General features: G+C 45.9%; 1 protein-coding gene and 1 non-coding gene across 2 annotated transcripts in view; both read right to left on the bottom strand.

The window, feature by feature from the left end:
• Positions 1 to 941: 941 nt before the first annotated feature.
• Positions 942 to 19,428, bottom strand: part of Plekhb2 (pleckstrin homology domain containing B2) — a 35,243-nt gene continuing 16,756 nt past the window's right edge. The window contains exons 5-8 of the mRNA XM_052745177.1: positions 18,487 to 18,526; positions 17,998 to 18,087; positions 14,334 to 14,439; positions 942 to 3,684 (exon numbers count right to left, since the gene is read on the bottom strand). Of these exons, the coding sequence (XP_052601137.1) occupies positions 3,548 to 3,684; positions 14,334 to 14,439; positions 17,998 to 18,087; positions 18,487 to 18,526 (373 nt within the window). The 3' untranslated portion in view covers positions 942 to 3,547. The remainder of the gene's footprint in view (positions 3,685 to 14,333; positions 14,440 to 17,997; positions 18,088 to 18,486; positions 18,527 to 19,428) is intronic.
• LOC128115114 (U1 spliceosomal RNA) lies at positions 11,015 to 11,173 on the bottom strand. Its single transcript, XR_008220007.1, has one exon. It is a non-coding gene; the product is annotated as a U1 spliceosomal RNA (small nuclear RNA).

Here is a 19,428-nt window from a genome sequence, read left to right on the forward strand (position 1 = left end):
ATTCATGTACACATACTCTTCCACAGGCACACGCAAGTACACCTAACTGAAATAATAACACTCCAGGCATGGCAGCACACATCTGTAATTCTAGAACTCATGACAGGCAGATGTCTGTGAGTTCAAGGCCAGCCTGATCTACATAGCAAGTTCCAGGCCAGGCAGGGGTACATAGTGAGACTCTATCTCAAAAATAAAATGAAATGAATGTAAGTCTTCAAAGAAAAAGAATGGGTGAGTTTCTTCTTCTGAAGTGACAGTGCACCCCAATACCTGAAGTCCTGAGTAAGTGAGATTCTTCCTGCTGACATGTCACTATTTTTTTTCTCCCTATGTAGTCCCCAAATGGTTTCAAATTTATAATACTTTTGCTTCCACCTCCTTAGGGCTGGGTTTAAAGGCATGTGCCACCATGGCCAGTAATTTATGTGTGTGTGTTTGGGTAAAGATGAGCGGTTCATGTCAGGTGTCTTCCTCTATCATTCTCTGTGTTATCTTTAAAGATGAATCCAGAGCTCAGCCAGGTGGCGGTGGCGCACACCTTTAATCCCAGCAATCAGGAGGCAGAGCCAGGCAGATCTCTGTGAGTTTGAGGCCAGCCTGAGCTACAGAGCAAGATCCAGGACAGGAACCAAAACTACACAGAGAAACTCTGTCTCAAAAAACAAAACAAAAAAAAATTTAATCCAGAGCTCACTGGTTGGCTAGAAGGGTAGCCAGCAAGCTGGGGGCGGGGGGGGGGGGGGGGTGTTAGTGGGGGCCTGTCTTCTTTCCAAATCCCCAGTTCTATGATTACAGAGGTCTGTAGCCATGCTCAGCTTTGGCATGGATGCCAGGGATCTGATCTCAGATCCCCATGCTTGCACGGCAGCCACTGAACCCTCTCTCCAGCCACCCTCAAAACAATGTAAAAATACAACCGAAGTCACAACGAAACACAGTTTAAGGTTAATGATCATTTAATATTTTAACAAGTTCACTTAGAAACATACCATGTGCACACACAGGGGGGAGACAGGCTCTGTAGACACAACAGAATGACAGGAACGCAGAAGCAATCACAAAGAAGACCGCCTGTGTTCTCTGCCTTTCATCTACATAAACTAGAAGGCAAAATGAAAGGTCACATAGGAGCAACAACACATGTAGAAAATCAGTCTAAGTCATCCTGTCTCAACCGCAGGAATGTCCTACACTCCAGAAGGCCACTGTGGGCGCTGATGACCTAAAATATGTAAAGTTGGGCCTTCTTGACGAGTGACGATCTGAGATGGATCCCAGGCTTCCCTCCTTCGTGCGGAAAGTTGTTAACTCAAAGAACTAAAAGAGCAATAAGACCAGTCATGCACAGTGTCAGCAGCCAACCTCTTCCAGCCTTGGGTCATTATTTAAAAGGACCCATGGATGTGAAATGCTCCTCAACCCTGAACAAGCAGTTCCCTCCAACTCATGACTTATAAAGTGCAAAATGACATGGCTGAAACAATCAAAGAGGCAGCATCTACAAAGGGAGGGGCTGAGGAAATGAAATGTCCGAGTCCATCTTCATACCCAGAACGTACTTCATTCCAGAATCAAGCAACTGGTGGTAAAGACTAATCAGGCTCAACTATGGCTGCCTGTTAAAGCTAGCCCCACTGGGGTCAAGGTCTAGGCAGGGCACACCCACGGGACAGTAGGAGATAATTCTGTTTCAACAGCACTGCAGGAGCATGACTCAATATTCTCTCTGGTTCTAGGAATCCCAGTAACTACGTTCAAAATTAATATCCCTGTGCAACACTGAAAACTGATTTAATGTCATGTAAGTAAAGCATGGAGCTTTAAGAATGATAACGTGAGAAAAAGCCATCCTTACAACACAGGATGTACAATCAACATTACATTTAAAGTGACACTCTAAACCATCAGAATCATGTTGCCACACAGCCATCTACCAAAGATGACAAGAGAAGCGAACTTCAGCTGGAAATGGGCAGCACTGTGTCAACAAGTCCCCTAGGAGTAGCTAGAAAAACACCGTGGGCGCTGTCACATCCACTTGGCAAATGTCTCACATGGGGATCCGTTCAAGACTTTAGCTGATGGAGAGAAAGCTGCCGAGCAGCGTAGCCAGGCAGCACGCATGCGCTGGGTTGGGCACAGTCAGAGTGTACGTTTACGGGGAACACTCTGGAGAAACAGGACTATGCGAGTAGAGGGCAGGGCCTTGACTGTGCTGTCCCGCCTTTGTGAAAGGGCACTGTTTAAAACACGCCAGTCACAAAGCTGGAATTAGGAGCTTTAAAATGTGAAAGGACAGAAAATTTAAATATGTGGAACATGTATTTTCTAATATTGGAAATACAATCCCCCCCCTCCCCCCCTCCCCCGCATAAAACAGGACTGTGGGCTTCCCGGAGCGTCACACATTTGGGGCTAGAAATGTTTTAAGTTTTCCTGTCATTAGTGGGTCTGGAAGGAAAACAAGGCAGGATCCCCACTAACCTGAGGGATTAGAACAAACCCCTGAGACTCCACCCAATCTCATTTCTCACTCAGAACCTGAGTTATCCGCGCCCAGCTCTGGTTCGTCCCCACACTCTGGACAGCCCTACCACTGCTCAGGACAAGCCTCTCCAGGAGTTAAAGAGTGTCCTTGTACAGCTTGGGCCCCCAAAGGTCTGAGACAGGAACATTATAACTAAGGCTCTCCCCCATTCCCCTCACCATACTTTCTTTACAAGTAGAAAAATAGGCTATAGACAGACTGAGCTGGCAATCAATACACCTACAGCAAACACTGAAAACACATCCCTGGGCAGATGCCAGCCTACCTCAACCCACCTGTCACTCACTACTCTTCATTCAGCAGAGTTTAAAGGTAAAGCCCCCAAATCCTGAGGCTCAAATCAATTCCTAACTCAAGACTATTTCCAATTATTCCCGGGAAAAGCAAACAGGAGAATAAACTGGGCAGATTCCTGAAGCATCATTTTTAAAGGGAGGGAGTGACCCCTCTTCATCCTGAGCAGTCAGTCCTGCAGGTGCCTGGGAGCTACGGAAGGCGGATCACAGGGTTCTCATACCACTTCCCTGCAGGAGCTACCAACCCACAGCTCTGGGGTAATATACAGTCAGGTTTAGAGTGAGATTTCACAGTTAAAGTAAAATAAGTTGAATTATTCTTTCCACACTCATTCATATCTATCTCCTCCATCAGCATTATTATTGGCATAGCAGGGAAAGTCATCTTTCAATTAAGTACTGCATCTAACTGAACAGAAAATGCCCTTTTGAATGGGTGTGTTTACATAAGGTCATCCAAGAGCTCCCTAAGACAGACTTGGTGCAAGCCAGTACCCCAAAGAACTCAGGTTCTCACTCACAGCATACTTCAAGGCCTTCTCTGTGGTACCATGCAGGCCAGTCACAATCATCAGATTACCATCTTCAAAGGAACTATTTAAATTATTACAAAAGACACTTGTCACAAACAGAAATGCCCTGCAAATCAATTGTTGCACACAGGACTAACAGAAGCGATGCACGGAACACCTTGAAGGCTCTAGAAGACCCAGAACAGAGAACCCAGGGCCATGCCTGTGGCTGCCCCAGCAAGCATGCCCAGGGCCAGGTCACTGTCATTGTCTCGGTACCGCTCACGGATGATGACCTGGTTGGCAGGCTGTTGTCCATAAACTCCTAGAAAAGACGAGAAAAAAAAAAGGGATCTTTAAGATGTAATTTGGAAATCCAACATTCATTGAAAAGATGGTGCTGTTGCAGAATATTTGATCACACGTGTGAAGATGTGTCTGTCCTTCCTCACCTGCCTAAGGCACCTTTGATGGGTTTAATAAAGAGCTGAGTGGCCAATAGCTAGGCAGGAGAGGAAAGGTGGGACTTCCAGGGAGAGGAACTGGGGGAGGGGAAGCCGAGAGGCAGATTTGCCATTGCGATGCAGAGGAAGCCTGACGTACTGTAATGAGGAGCAGGAATGAGCCACATGGCAGAACATAGATTAATATTAAGGGGTTAATTCAAGTCGTAAGAGCTAGTTGGGAACAAGCCTAAGCTAAGGCCATGCTTTCATAATTTTTTTTTTTTTTTTTTTTTTTTTTTTTTTTTTTTTTTTTGGTTTTTCGAGACAGGGTTTCTCTGTGTAGCTTTGCGCCTCTCCTGGAACTCACTTGGTAGCCCAGGCTGGCCTCGAACTCACAGAGATCCGCCTGGCTCTGCCTCCCGAGTGCTGGGATTAAAGGCGTGCGCCACCACCGCCCGGCTATGCTTTCATAATTAATAAGTCTCCCCGTCATTATGCGGGAGTTGGTGGTCCAAAGAAAGTCTGGCTATATGGTGCCCTTAACATGAACACTGTATCCACTCTCCATGGGACAAGTTCGCTCACTGGTTGGCCTTTGAGGTTTTTCAAAAAAGTGTTAACAGGTGGCTCACTGTTCCACCCTAAACTTTCCAAGACCCATCCCATATGTGCTGAGGAAGACACTGTGGCAATTGATTTAAAAAAAAATGATACATGACGGTCTGGAGACACAGCTTAGTGATTAAGAATACTTGGTGCTCTTGCAGAGGACCTGGCATCCACATGGTACCTCATAAGCACCCATAACTCCAGCTTCAGGGGATCCAATGCTCTATTCTGATCTCTGCAAGCACCAGGCATGCACTTGATACACACACACACACACACACACACACACACACACACACACACACACAGCCAAAACACTCACACCTATAAATAAATAAATCAAAAATTGTATTTTAAAAGCCGATGCACGAGGCCTACATGGTGGTGCACACCTTTAATCCCAGCATGCAGGAGGCGGGGAGAAGAGGTTATCTGTGAGTTCGAAGCTAGCCTCGTCTACACAATGAGTTTCAGGCCAGCCAGGGATACTTAGTGAGAACCTATCTGAAAGGCGAAAAGATGGTACATGCTTGTAGAGAAGAAGTTGACCGCCCTTCAGAAGAACTTCATTAGAATGTGGTGGCTGGGATGAAAATGGCCCCCATAGGTTCACATGTTTAAATACTTGGTCCCCAGTCAGTTGAACTGTTTAGGAAGAATTAGAAGGTGTAACCTTGTTGGATGGAGTAGATGTGTCAGCAGAGCTGGGATTTGAGATTTCAAAAGCCCACACCATTCCCAATTAACTCTGTCTCTCTGCCTCCTACTTGTAGATAAGGATGCAAGTTCTCAGCTACTGCTCCAGCACCATTACCTGCCTGTGCCCCTCTATGATGGTCACGGACTCGCCCCCTGGAACTGTCAGCCCCAAATAAACTCTTTCTTCTAAGTTGTCTTGGTTGTGGTGTCTCATCATAGCAATAGAAAAGTAATTAAGAGAGAAGTGTTACCAGGGAATGGGCTGGTGCTGTGACAGACCTGACCATGTGGGTTTTTTGGAGGAATGTGAAAGACTTTGGTCAAGGAAAGCAGTTGAATGCTGTAAGTAGGGTTGAAGGGGCCATGTTCATAGACACTTGGAAGACAGAGTGCTGAGAGCAATGTAGACTATGAAAGCTCAAGAGGTTTCGGAAGGGAACAATATTAGCAACCAAGCTAGAGACTATCCTTGTGATATTTTGGCAAAGAATATGGCTACTTTCTGCCTCTGTCTTAAGAATCTTCCTGAGGTTAAATAGAAGACTTTCGACTAATCTCACTAGAGAAGGTGATTTCAAGACAGCCTAGTACTGACTATGTCACATGGTTATTTAGTGATCACTCTTATGCAGATCTACAAAGAAAAAGCATATCAGGAAATTTAATGTTGTAGGCAAGGCTTGTGCTGAAAGAGACAAAAGGATGAGGAATAAAATGGTATGCTCGGGCAAGAACCTACCCAGCTAAGCTTCCAACTTGTAAAAAGTTTATGCAACAAATGAATGCAACAAACCAAAGCTCACAGCTAGATATAACTCATGGAGGGGACCAATTTCCATCCCAGGTAGGCAACCAAACTTGGCAGCGTCAGCCATGTGCTTTTGGCTTTAGAGTCAGGAAGGACACAGGGGTAACGAGGTTTGGAAATCTTCCTCCACATGTAAGGGAAACCACTGAGGCCAGGCATGTGGCAGGGGAGTCCCTGCAGAGAGGCTAAGAGAGGCCACTGAGCAAAGCTGTGAAGGTGAAGCCTGGATTGAGTCAGAGACCCAAAGATGCTGGAGATGCCAGAGCCACGGAATGTCTGCCGAGGAAAGCTGCTAACAGGGAGTGGACCCAGCCCAAGAGCAGGAAGTGTGCCGCAATCCACAAAGCTGGAAGGGAAGAGCCATCTAAGCCCTCTGATATCACACACAGGGCTATAGGATTTGGTGTTTACCCCGCTGGGTTTCAGTCTTGCTTTGCTTCAGTATTTCCTCACTGTGTCCCCTGTTCCTCCCATTGTAGGAAGGAAATTTATTTCACACCACTACAGCCTGCAAGTATGTAAAACTTTGCTCTCTGATTTCACAGGGGGTCAAAATTAATAGATTGCCTTGTGAATGAAAAAAAATAAAATTAAAAAAAGGAAAGGACATGTGTAGCCAGAAGTTTTCCTGTGTCCCACTTGGTCCACAGCCGCTCAGACCCAAGTAAACACACAGAGGCTTATATTAATTAAAACTGTTTGGTCATTAGGTCAGGCCTACCAATGACTAGCTCTTACATTTAAACTCAGCCCATTTCTGTTAATCTATATGTTGCCACGTGTTCTGTGGCTTTACCTGTGTACCATGACATGCTGCTCCCTGGACGGTGGGCTGGCATCTCCTGACTCGGCCTTCCTCTTCCCAGAATTCTCTTTATCTGCTTATCCTGTCTATACCTCCTGCCTGGCTATTGGCCAATCAGCGTTTTAATAAATCAGTGTACAAAAGCATTATCCCACAGCAGACATGATGATTCCTAGATACAATGGAGGAGAAAGCTTATTGTCCAGAGTGAACATGGCCAGACTGAGTCCAGCAATGGGAGGAGAGGGGGAGGGGAAAGGAGAGAGGAGCCACTGACCAAGATAGGTGGCCTGGAGGGCAGGTAACCAAAATGGCTGGATTATATAGAGAAGGGCAGCTGGGGAAGGGCAGCTGAGCCCCTGGGCTGGAGAAGCTTAGGGTAGAGGGTGGCTATGCCAGCCATACCCTGTAACAGGTAGGTAGAAACTGAGGGGTGCTGGAAGAACCTGGCAGGCAGTGTCCATCCTGATATGTTACTGTAACCTCAGCCATCTGTCCCAATTTTGAGAATAAACACCTTGAGTCTCAGAAAAGACTTGGAATTTGGACTTTTAAACTGTGTTGAGACTGAGAAAGACTATGGAGGCTTTTGAAATTGGACTAAGGGAATTTTACATTATGATATGGCCACAAGCACATGGGGGCCAGGGAACAGAATGTGGTCGTTTGCATAAGAAAGACTCCTGTCAGCCCATATTGTAGCAGAAATATGCCCCCACTGTGAGAATTCACTCCACATACTCAGGAGAAGAAAAGGACAAAGCTCTTTACTGATAGTGTGTGACTGGCTCTGCCTAGCATCCAAGAAGAGCTAGCCATTAGTAGAAGATTTTGCTAACTTATATACACCTTAGGCTTATGCCTTCCACACATGCTGACATCCTAAAGCCTCTTTCAGGTCCCAGCCAGCCCCAGCTTACACTTTGAATAATAAAGACACAGAAGACTGGAAGTCTGGCCACTTTGGCAGATATGAATTTACATAGCAAAGATATTACATATTGCCAGAATTACTTCAAGTACACTAGTGTTGCTCTTTTTTCCAATAGTTGTTACCCAGGGTCATCCTGCCCACCTGGCAGAATTATGCTTTTCTTAAAGAAAACAACTGGGGGCTTTATGGCAGACCAAGACTTGATGGTTGTCATCCTGAGCAGCTCCCCTGAGTTACCCATGAGGGGGGCATATTTCTCTAACAGAGAACTGGGCCCAATGGCTGGCTGTAAGTCAAGAGCTATCTCCGGTTACGGGAATAGAGCCTATTAGCTGGTCAATCCTGGTGAACAAGCATTTATATCCTGGCATTATGAATTTCACTTAGTTCTAACAGGCCTGGTTAGCACACTACATATCCTTGGGGTATTTTGGAGGCAGTATTCCTTCGGTAATTTCTACTTTGTGTGACTTAATGTCTCCTGAGAAGTCTATTAGTAAACTCTTTATAACATCAACTCTTCAAGTTACTTCTACTTCAATATGTTTGAATATAATTCCTAGTTGGTTGAGCTACTCGGGAAGGATGACGAGATATGTCACTGGGGGTGGGATTTGAGGTTTTAAAAGCCCCTGACATTCCCAGTTAGTTCTCTCTCTCTGTCTCTGTCTCTCTGTCTCTGTCTGTGTGTGTGTGTGTGTGTGTGTGTGTGTGTGTGTGTGTGTGTGTGTGTCCTTCTGAAACTGTAAGGCTCAATAAACTCTTATATATTAAGTTGCCTTGGTCATGGTGTCTCATCACGCAATAGAAAAGTAACTAAGACAAATACAGTGCCATGACCACTGGGGAGAATGCCTTCAGTTCCTTCCAGTTCTGGGGAGACAATGTGAGTTTCTTACTGATAGATATCCAGGGTGGGGGTGGGGGTGGGGTCTATACCACCACGTGACCTAGCCTTCCTGCCACGAGGGCACTGATGAGCAAGAGTAAAAACTCCAGGCTGCCTTGGAGTTCGGAGGGAGTCAGGCTCGCAGCTGCTGGCGGGAGGAATGCACTCAACTGTCTGGAAGAACAGCAAGGTCTGCCTATCAACGCTGGGGAGAGAGCTGCAGGGGTGTGGCCGCTGGAACAGAGAGGGAGGGAGGCAGTGAGGGCTTACTGACAGGCCAGGGTCCTCTGCTTGCCAGGGCCAAACCCCGAAACAGTGCGAAGATGAGCGCACCGATAACCAGGGCCAAATCCTACCTGATAGAGCTGCAGGCAGCCCCCTACCCCCCCCACCCCGCCTCCGGTTTCCATGGCAGCCTCCGCGCCATGCTTGCTGGGATTGACAGACAAATGGGAAGGATGTGGGAGTCACAGAGAAGCCTGATGAAAGATGAGTCAGCAGCCACGCATGGTGGCTCGCACCTGTAATCCCAGTCCTGGGGTTTTATAACAGCTACATCAGTTGTTAACCATCTAATGTTGAGACAGGTCTCTCCTGAGATTTCGGGGGTTTTTTTTGTTTGTTTTTTGTTTTTTTTTGAAGAGGCCACTGCCCTGACTCTGTTGCAGACTTTTAGACTACGGTCATGCCTAAGCTAAAATGTTAAAAAGAAGCTTCTCATTCACAGTGTGAGCTAGGTACACCTGCCTCTCAATACCCCCAGCCCCAAAACACAGTCACTTGTTCAACAGATAGACATTGAAGGAGAAACCCACTGAGGATATCTGAGAACTTCAAAGGCCCTAACATCAAAGATATAATCAAAGAGTGCAGAGAATGTGGTATGTATACACTTGGTGCCAGAACTATGTGGCCCCGGAGCCAGAAGAACTCAAAGATACCATCTCCACGTCCTTAATCTACAATCAAGAATGCCATACTCTTAGGATTCTGCAGAATGAATTATGCAAGCTCCAAGAAACCCAGAAGAGTGTCTGGGGAAAATCTTCTTGTCCAAACTGCTAAAAGGTGTCACATGAATCTACAAATGTGCCTGCCTGTGCTATGACCTGGAGAATTCTGATCTACACTTCCTCCCACGGTGCCACAGTCATCCATCCATCCTGTGCCTCCTCCTTCACTTCCTCTGCCCTGCCGCCCCACCCCACCTCTGCCCCTCACCCCATTTCTTTCTCTGCTTCTACTTCCTCCTCCATCCCGTCCTCTACCAGTACTCCAAATAAAACAGTCCCAATAAAGCATATCAGGCTGGACCACTCACGAAAGATAGACTCATACATATAACAGTTAAAGATCTACTGAATGTGACATTAAAGAAGCCCCAGGAGACTAAGGTAGAAAGCAGCTTAAGCCACCAGTGAAGGATGACTCACCAGTTCCTCACTTGTAGTGAGTCACCATGAACCCTGACGCCCAAGTGTTGGCAACAAGCTAGAAATGTCTTTCTTAATTATGCCTGGGGAAAAGCTGGATATCTGTGCGGAAAACTTAGAGAGTTAGTTAGAGAGGGTGGATTTGGAGAGATGCCACGGGGCTTAAGAGTGTGCCCTGCTCTTGCAGAGGACCTGTGTTTGGTTTCCAGCATTCAGGTTCAACGGTTTGCAACTGCCTGTAACTCCAACCCTGGCGAACCCCAAACCTCTGGCCTCCTCGGCCACATGTACACTGTCCACACACATACAGATAATAATTTAAAATAATTTAATTTTCAAAAAGAGAGAGAGGGGAGAGCTGGGGGAGAACTCTGCTCAACAATAAAGAAAACATGGAAACTGCAAGTGAGTTTTTGCTGGCTCACTCAAGAAGCACGACTTAAACTCTCCTGACAGAAACTGTCACTTTAAAAAAAAAAAATGAATGTTTATTTATTTATTTGTGGGGGTTAGGCATGCACCACAGAACACATATGGGGGGGTCAGAGAACAACTTGGGGTTTGGCTCTCTCCTTCCACTGTGTGGACCTTAGGAATTGAATTCGGGTTGCCAGGCTTGGTGGAAAGTGCCTTTATCCACTGAACTATCCCACCAAACCTATCCCTGCCACTTTTTACAAGCACCTTTGATGACCCAAACCGATGCCAACGGCTGCCCGATATCCTGGGGTGATCCATGTAATATACAGATAAAATCACCAAGTTATTCTTTAATGAAGTAAAGTGTTGTTGTCTTTGCTACTTTTCTGTTGCTGTGATAAAACACCATGGCCAGAGCAACCTTCAGCAGGGAGGTTTTGTTTGGGCTTATGGTTGCAGAGGGATAAGAGTCCGTCACCATCACAGCAGGAAAGCATGGCAGCAAGCAAGCACTCGGAACAGCTGAGAGCTCACGTCTCAAAATGCAAGCAGGAAACTAAGAGCGAATTGAACCTGGTATGAGGTTTTCATTTATTTATCTTTTTCTTCTTCAGGGACAGTACAAATGTTGTCTTCCTATCAAGTTATTCGGTAGAGTTTCCCACATTTGAGGAAATCGCAGGGGTCAGCACAACTGAGATGCAATGGATAAGCCTTGTTCTGGGAAACCCACCCTCGTGATCATGGTATTTCCCCTGCCAGGTTAAGTATGGTATGAGGCTTTTAAAACCTCTAACCTCACCTCCAGTGATGCATTTTCCCCGGCAAGGCCACAACTCCTAACCCTCCCTAAACAGTGCCACCAACCGGGAACCAAGTACTCAACTGAGAGTATGGGGGACATCTCATTTGAACCACCTCACTCCACTCCCTGGCCCCCAGAGTCTCCTGGACATATTATAAAACAAGCTTCATCATGTCTAACTTTGAAAGTCCCCGAAGTTGTTCAGTCTCAACACTGTTTAAAATTCCAAAGTCTTTTTAGAGACTCCAGGCAATCTCTGAACAGTAACCCCTGTAAAAATAAAAAACATACTACTAACTTATAATGAATGGTACAGAGTATATGTTACCATTCCAAAAGGTAGAAAATGGGGATAGCGAGGAAATACTGGACCAAAGCAAGACAAACATCACATCCCATAGTTCATGCCTGGTGTCAAAGTGCTTAGATGGCTCTGCCCTTCGCTGCCTACAAGATCCCCCCCCCCCACCGTGTGTGTGTGTGTGTGTGTGTGTGTGTGTGTGTGTGTGTGTGTGTGTGTATGTGTGTGTGTGTGTGTGTGTGTATGTGTGTGTGTGTGTGTGTGTGTGTGTGTGTGTGTGTGTGTGTGTGTATGTGTGTGCACACACAGCTCTCCTCAGCAGACGTCTCTGGCATCTCCAAGATTCTGGGGTCTCCAACACAACTCAGGCTTCACTTCCACAGCGTCACACAATGGCCTCTCAGGACCTCCATGCAGAGACTTCCTTCCCACGGGCCTGGCCTTAGCGGCTCTCTGTAACCGTGGAAGAAGAGTCAACCACCCCTTTACTCAAGTATCTTTCGTGACTCTAACGCCAGCGCCAGGAGGACACTGCTGCCAAGTCTGACTGTCACCCTGAGATGGAATCTAGTCTCCTAGAATCACATTTGCAGCAGCTCTTGCTTGTTCCCTACCAGCTGCTGGAGCCTTGCCCTAAGGCACACTTCCCTTTAGTCCAGTGCTGACCTGGTCACTCTTCAGTCTCCTTATCTCTTTCCGCACAAGCCTCGGTTGCAACATTAAGTTTCCTGGGGCGCTTTTTCTTTTGAAACTACATTTTGTATGTCTTTCCGCTCTGCCTGCTCTTCTTCATTGTAGACCTGGGTGGGGAGGAGCGCTAATAATCACATGATGCAGTCAGGATTAGGCTGTCTCGCAATCTTTTCTGGCAAAGAAATTAGTTCATGGCTTTTAACGGAGCCTCAGGCAAGTTCTTAGAACAAAGACAGAAAGCAGCCGCACTCTTAGCCCAAATATCACAAGAATGGTCTCTCGATCAGTTTCTGATATTGTTGATATTGTTCCCCTCTGAGACCTCTTGAGTTGGGCCTCCACAGTCCACAGTGCTCTCAGTACTACTGTCTCCCAAGAGCCTAGTAGCATGGCCCATTATGCTCTGCTTCCAACACTCAACCACTTTTCTAGGCCAAAGTTCCAAAGTCTTCTACATTCTTAAAAAAAAAAAAAAATTCATGGTCAGGTCTGTCACAGAAATAGTCCACTCCTTGGTACCAACTTCTGCCTTAACCTTTGTGTTGATGTGATAAAACACCATGACCAGGCCAACTTACAGAAGGAAGGGGTTATTTGGGGCTTCCAGTTCCAGAGGGATAAGAGCCAATCGTCCTCCTAAGAAGGAAGTGTGACAGCAAGCACCAGGCACGGCAGCTGAGAGCTCACATCTCAAACCATAAGCAGGAAACAAAGAGCTATCTGGATATGGTCCAAGGCTTCCGAAACCTCAAAGCTTGCCCCCAGTAATGCACCTCCTCTAGCAAGGCCACACCTCCAAAGCCTCCCCAAACAGTGCCACCACGTGAGGACCAAGGATGTGAATGTCCAAGAATATGGGGGAACTATGTATGAATACCCTAATACATTTCTATTCGAAGAATCAGAGTACATGCTGTGACTACACATACTGTGGCATAAAGTATATAGACAACTTTCTGGTTTTCATGATGACAAGGGAACCTGGTGGTAAGAGGCAATATGCAAAGTGGTATTGATTGGAATGGAATGATCCAATTTAGATTAGAAAGGCTGTTCAAGGGGGTTGGAGATGGCTCAGCAGTTAAGAACACTGACTGCTCTTCCAGAGGACCCAGGTTCAATTCCCAGGACCCACATGGTAGTTCACAACTGTCTGTAACTCCAGCTCCAGGGGACCCAACACCCATGGCAGAACACTAATGCACATAAAATAAAAATAAATAAATTGACCAAAGGCTGTTCAAACGTAACTGGCTGACTGGAGCTTGTACTACACCAGTGTAGCTAAAACACAAAGAAAATGGCCTGGTTTCTGTTCACCCAGTGCATCCCAAGGTAACCAACAAGAGAAGGTCCTAAGGGTCATTCATGCATTCGTTAGTACTCAACCCAGTAGCTCACACAGTAATCCCAGCATTCCAGGGACTAGACAGGAGGAACTCAAGGGGAAATTGATCTGGGATACACAGTGTGACCCTGTCTCAAAACAAACAAGCATAAATCTTCTAGGTTGTCTTCTCCTTCATCCTCCTTTTGCTCTTTATTTTGAGACATATCTCATGCCATCCAGGACAGCCTTGACTTAATTCACAGCTGAGGAAAAAAAAAACCTTGAACTTCTGATCCTGCCTCTACCACATCCAATTTTATGTTGTGCTGGGACTTTGTGCACGCTAGACAAGATTCTACCACCTGAGCCACATCCTCAGTCCTCAAGACTTCAATGCTGAAGAAATAAGGCAGAACATGCTTTGGCCAAGTACAATCTTTTTCCAAAAGATTTGGAAGCAAAGACCTAACATAACCTTGAGTTACAGAACAATGAGTTGTCCCTCATGTTTTCCTGACTTCCCCTCATGAACTGTGACACACATTCATCCACACACATACAACACATGCACACAAAATAAATAAAATGTATTTTTTTAAATTAAAATTACTCTAGCACCATAAAGATATGTAAAAATCCAGAAGACTATTAAAGAAAAAAATAAGGAAAAATCACAGTGATAAAGTGATTTGGGGTCTCCAGTAGAAAGCATAGCTCATTCATAGCTTCACACTGAAAAGTAAGAATATCCCTTGTTCCCCACCCTATGCAGAGACCAGGGGCAGCGGCCGGCATGAGTTACCTGCGTATGGGTACTGGTAGGGCACAGCATACGCTTGCCCATTGGCAGCATAGACGACTTGAGTTCCTGCTGGGTATGTGCCACTGTAGGGACCGTAGCCGTAGACCTGCGAAAAGAGAGAGTCCTGTGAGAAACACAATTCTGAAGGGCCGGTGATATGGCTCAGCGGGTAAAGGCACTTGCCGCCTGGCCTGATGACGTGCATTCCGTCCTGAAACTCACATTGTGAAAGGAATGAACAAGTCCTAAAACTCATTCTCTGACCAGGAGCAGGGGTGTGTGGGGATGGAGAAGGGGTGACATACATGGGAGGCATGGGGGGAGGGAGGAGAACGATGTGATTATATTTTAATCTACATACATACATATATAATATGGTGATATTTTATTTGTGCTTTGATAAATAAAGCTTGCCTGGAGATCAGGGGGGAAAAGGCCAGCCATTTTAAGTAAACAAAGTCAGGCAGCACACGCTCTTAATCCAATCACTTATCAGGCTGGGTCTCTGTGTGTTCAAGGCCATACTAGGGAACAGAACCAAGAGTGGTGACACACGCCTTTAATCCCAGTACCAACCATAGAGACCTGGAGGTCTGTACAGACAGATAGTGACAAGGAAGTAAGGTAGCTGGGCTAAGAGCCAATGAGAGGGCAGAACAGCAAGGCATAGAAAGGCGCAGGTAAGACAGGAAGTAGCTCGCATTTGGAAGCTGCAGAGCTGGTGAGGTAAGGTTGGCTGGTGGCTATTCCTAGTTCCCTGATCTCTAAGGCTTTCACCCCTAGATTTGGCTCCGTGTTTTTTATTTAATAAGACCATTTAGAAACTCGACTACATACATACATACATACATACATACATACATACATACATACATACATACATTGGTATCTGCCCACCTCTACAGGCGTACTATGGCATGCCCCAGATTGGACAATGGAGAAGCTAGTAACTCAGACATCCCAATGAGTGCAGACAAAAAGAGCCCCAGGAAAAGTCTGCTTCCTCTGCCCAAAGACCTGAAGAAATGACAGCCTAGCAGGAGGGAGTATTTTCAGACAGTAACTCCCCCGTTCTAAGCAAACATATGTAAGAACCACCTGTAGGAACACACTACTCCTGTCACCAAAGGTCAGAGGTGGAGGCCCTAACTAGCATGCTCAGCAGCTACAAGCCTCCCCTGCTCCCTTAGAGTACAGCCAGAAGAGGATGAACAAGAAGCATCTGGACTTCATCCCAACGACAAGACACCTACTCTACCAGCAGCAGACCATGGGCTGGGCCATGGAGTCCACTGTGGCCGAGGAGAAGCAATCTGCCCTTGGAATCAATAAAGGCCTGGTGGGGAGTGATGCACCGGAAGCCATGCACCTGTCAATGGAGACACCAGAACAGTAACAGGGTGTCCTCTCCTCCCAGCAAGGTACTCTAAGAGAACCTATGCTCCTGAGCTGGAAGCCATCCCTGGTTGTGGGCTGAGAAACTAGACTTCCACTCCCACCCAAACACACGATGAAAATAAAGCTCGGAGTCTCACAGTGTTTAAAATGTCAAGGTTCTGATCAGAAATCATTTGTCACACAAAAAGCCAAGAAGATCTCAAACAGAGTGACAACAGGAAACACCCACACTGAGACGGCAGGGATGTCAGTGGGAGGGCTGGGGTGAGCTCAGTGGACAGAGCTTGCTAGGCGTGGGAGAAACCCCAGATTCCATCTCAGCACCTGAGGGGAAAGATGCTAGAATTATCTAGAAAGAATCTGTATGTTGGGCTCTCGTATATGGGTGGTCTATATGCAGTGTATGGGTGTGGATGTAAACATACATGTGTAGAAGGTACACATGCCTGTACATGCATCAGAGGCAAGAAGAGGACGCTACATGTTCTGCGCTCTCTCTCTCTCTCTCTCTCTCTCTCTCTCTCTCTCTCTCTCTTTCTTTCTCTCCTCTCACCTTATTCTCTTGAGACATCTCTCGCTGAACCTAGAAAAGATCTTTTTTTTTTGCAACACTCTACTTGTTAGCCTAGAATGAACTCTCTATGTAGGCCAGGCTGGCCTCAAACTCACAAAGATCCACATGTTTCTGCTTTCTGAGATTAAAGCTGTGCACCACCACACTCAGTTCTGGAAAGAGTTTTAAAGTAACTACTATAAAAATGTTTCAGTTAGGAATTATGAAATGAATAAAAATATGTGAAAAAATAAAAACGCTACCCAAAATAAAAAAAATCATAAGAAAAATCAGTATGAGATATATTCACATTTTTATATATTAAAACATAAAAAAAATACAAATTTTAGCTGCGCGGTGGTGGCACATACCTTTAATCCTAGCACTAGAGAGGCAGAGGTAGGCGGATCTCTGTGAGTTCGAGACCAGCCTGGTCTACAGAGTGAGTTCCAGGACAGCTGGGGCTACACAGAGAAACCCTATCTCAAAACCCCTTCCTGCTCCCCCCACCCAAAAACACAAAGAATACAAATTTTAGAACATGACAGGGTGTGATCCTACACACCTGTAATCCCAGAACTTGGAAGTTGAGGGGAAAAATGATCAAGAGCTTACAGTATACAACCACTTGGAAATAATGAAACACTTACAAATGTAGCAAACATGTATAAAATCACTATGCTGGAAACTGTGTAAGGCTGACAAAAAACCAAAAAACAAGCATAAAAGCGAAGAGGAGACAGAGAGAGAAGGGCACAAAGCTCGGGGCAGGAAGCAATACTTCTCTCTAAACATGATCCATCGGCTTAGAGGAGCTTTTGTCAAAAACCTTGCAAGATTTTGCAGTAAACATAGATAAACGGATTCAGGGCTGGCCAGATGGCTCACCGGATAAAGGTGCTCACCTCCAAGCCCAATGACCTGAGTTTAATCCGCAAGACCCACACAGTGGAAGGAGAGAACCAATGTCGACAAGCTGTCCTCTGACTTCTACCTGTGCATTGTGGTGTACAGGCACCACACACACACACACACACACACACACACGCATACACTCACACTCATACACACACAAATAAGTGCTTTTCCTTTAATTAATAAACAAATCTATAAACAGGGTGAGAGAGCTCAGTGGAAAAGAACTTGCCTAGCGTATGTGAAGCCTTGAGTTCAATCTCCATCACTCACATAAAGAAAAAAAAATTTTACACACAAAATTTTTGAACATGTATATGTGTGTGTGTGTGTGTGTGTGTGTGTGTGTGTGTGTGTGTGTGTGTGTGTGTGTGTATTAGGTCTTTTACTTCTTTTGAGAGAGAATCTCTAGCTTAAGCTGGCCTCCTATGGAGTCAAGAATGATCTTGATCTCCTGACTCTGCAGCCTCCACCTCCCAAGAGCTGAGAGTCCAGGCATGTGTCGCTACCCCCAGTTTATGCCATGCTGTGGACTGAACCCAGGACCTCCGACTTGCGAGGCAAACACACTGTCAGCTGAGCTCCATCACCAGCTCTAATAATTGCTTTGTTTCATCTACGTAAAGAGGATGAGGAATATTCTGTGATAACGAGATTTTGAGTGTATTTCTAACTTCCCTGATCCTGACTTAAGATTCAGAATAAAACCACAACTAAAAACAAAAGAGAAGACAAACAGAAAAGGCAAGGCAGCAGAGAGCCCCAGCCTCCCACACGTGCACCATCTCTGCTCCCTACCTCAGGGGTCGGTGTAGCGTAGGCAGCGTAGGGAGGTGGCGAGGCGGCCACTGCGGTCTCTTCAGACAGGATTGCTGAGCCAACGTAAGCCTGTGTGAGACAAGAGAGCTAGGACCAAAGGCACATTTACTCAGCAAACCAAAGATCAACAGGCTTCAGCTCTCTGAGAAGGAAGGGCCTCTGCTGCTGGTCCAGGGGCAGTCTCCAGCCTCACTGAAACACCCTTTTAGTGCAGCAGCAAGGTGACAAGGCATCCTGGCTCAGCTCCCAGCCAGAGCTGAGCAAGTGCTCCTGGCCTGGGGAGAGGCCAGAGGCTCCACTGCTGCCCAGTGCCTTTTAGACCAAGAGTTACCTCTGTCATCAGTCCATCTAGTCCCAATCAGAAGTGCACCAGGAGCATGCTCTTCCTATAGTTCAAAAACTACACCCCGATGAAAAGGAAAAAAAAAACAATAGCTCTTCTTTAAAAATCCACCGGGGGAAACTTACTGTGTTCGTTCTGGAGTCCTGCAGTGTAAACTTCCACGCCCTGGAGAGAAACAAAAACAAAAACAAGGTACGCTGACGTAATCCAACATTCCAAAGATTCTTAAAACCAGGCTAGGTCAGCACTCCTGGAAAGGCTTGTTTAAAGAGAGACATCTAGCCTGTAATCCCAGCACTTGGGAGACTTCAACAGGAGGACTACCATGAGCTGAGGTAACATGTGCTGTACACAAAGACCCTGTCTCATACCACCCCACCCACGCCAAAATAAACCAAAACCAAAAACAAAACAAAAAACTTCAGGCCTTACCCCAAGACCCACCAAATCATCTCTTATTCAAGACATGAACTAAGAAAACATGTATATTTAAAGAACAGATTTATAGTCTATACCGTTGAAAGCACAATGTACACCATTTAATATTTTCTTCTCGTTAATACATGTGAAATATTCTGTAAGCAATCTCATTAGCAGCCAACACTGGCTCGAAACCTACTCTGTAGTCTAGGCTGACCCCAAATTCAAGATCCTCCCACCTCAGTCTACAGAGTATGGGGATTCAGGCGTATACCAACACCCTTAGTCCCTACTTCATTTTTAGTGGCTATTCTATGTTCCATGATGTGAAGAGATTTCAATTGTCTTAGTCAGGGTTACTATTGCTGTGATGAAACTCCATGACCCAAAGCACCTTGGGGAGGAAAGGGTTTATTTCCACATAACAGTTCATCATCAGAAGCAGGTTGGGCGAAACTCAAGCAGGGCAGGAACCTGGAGGCAGGAGCTGACGCAGAGACCACGGAGGACTGCCGCTTTTCTCAAGTGAAGCTCCCTCCCTTCCACTGTGTGTCAAGCTGCAATAAAACTAGCCAGCACACCAGCGACATTGTTACCATCAAAAAGAATGCTCCCTGTTACCTTTGCGCCACTTTTTTGTTTTTGAA

This window comes from Peromyscus californicus, unplaced genomic scaffold (genome assembly GCF_007827085.1).
Source record: "Peromyscus californicus insignis strain IS unplaced genomic scaffold, ASM782708v3 Scaffold_19__1_contigs__length_69161282, whole genome shotgun sequence".
Taxonomy (NCBI): Eukaryota; Metazoa; Chordata; class Mammalia; order Rodentia; family Cricetidae; genus Peromyscus; species Peromyscus californicus.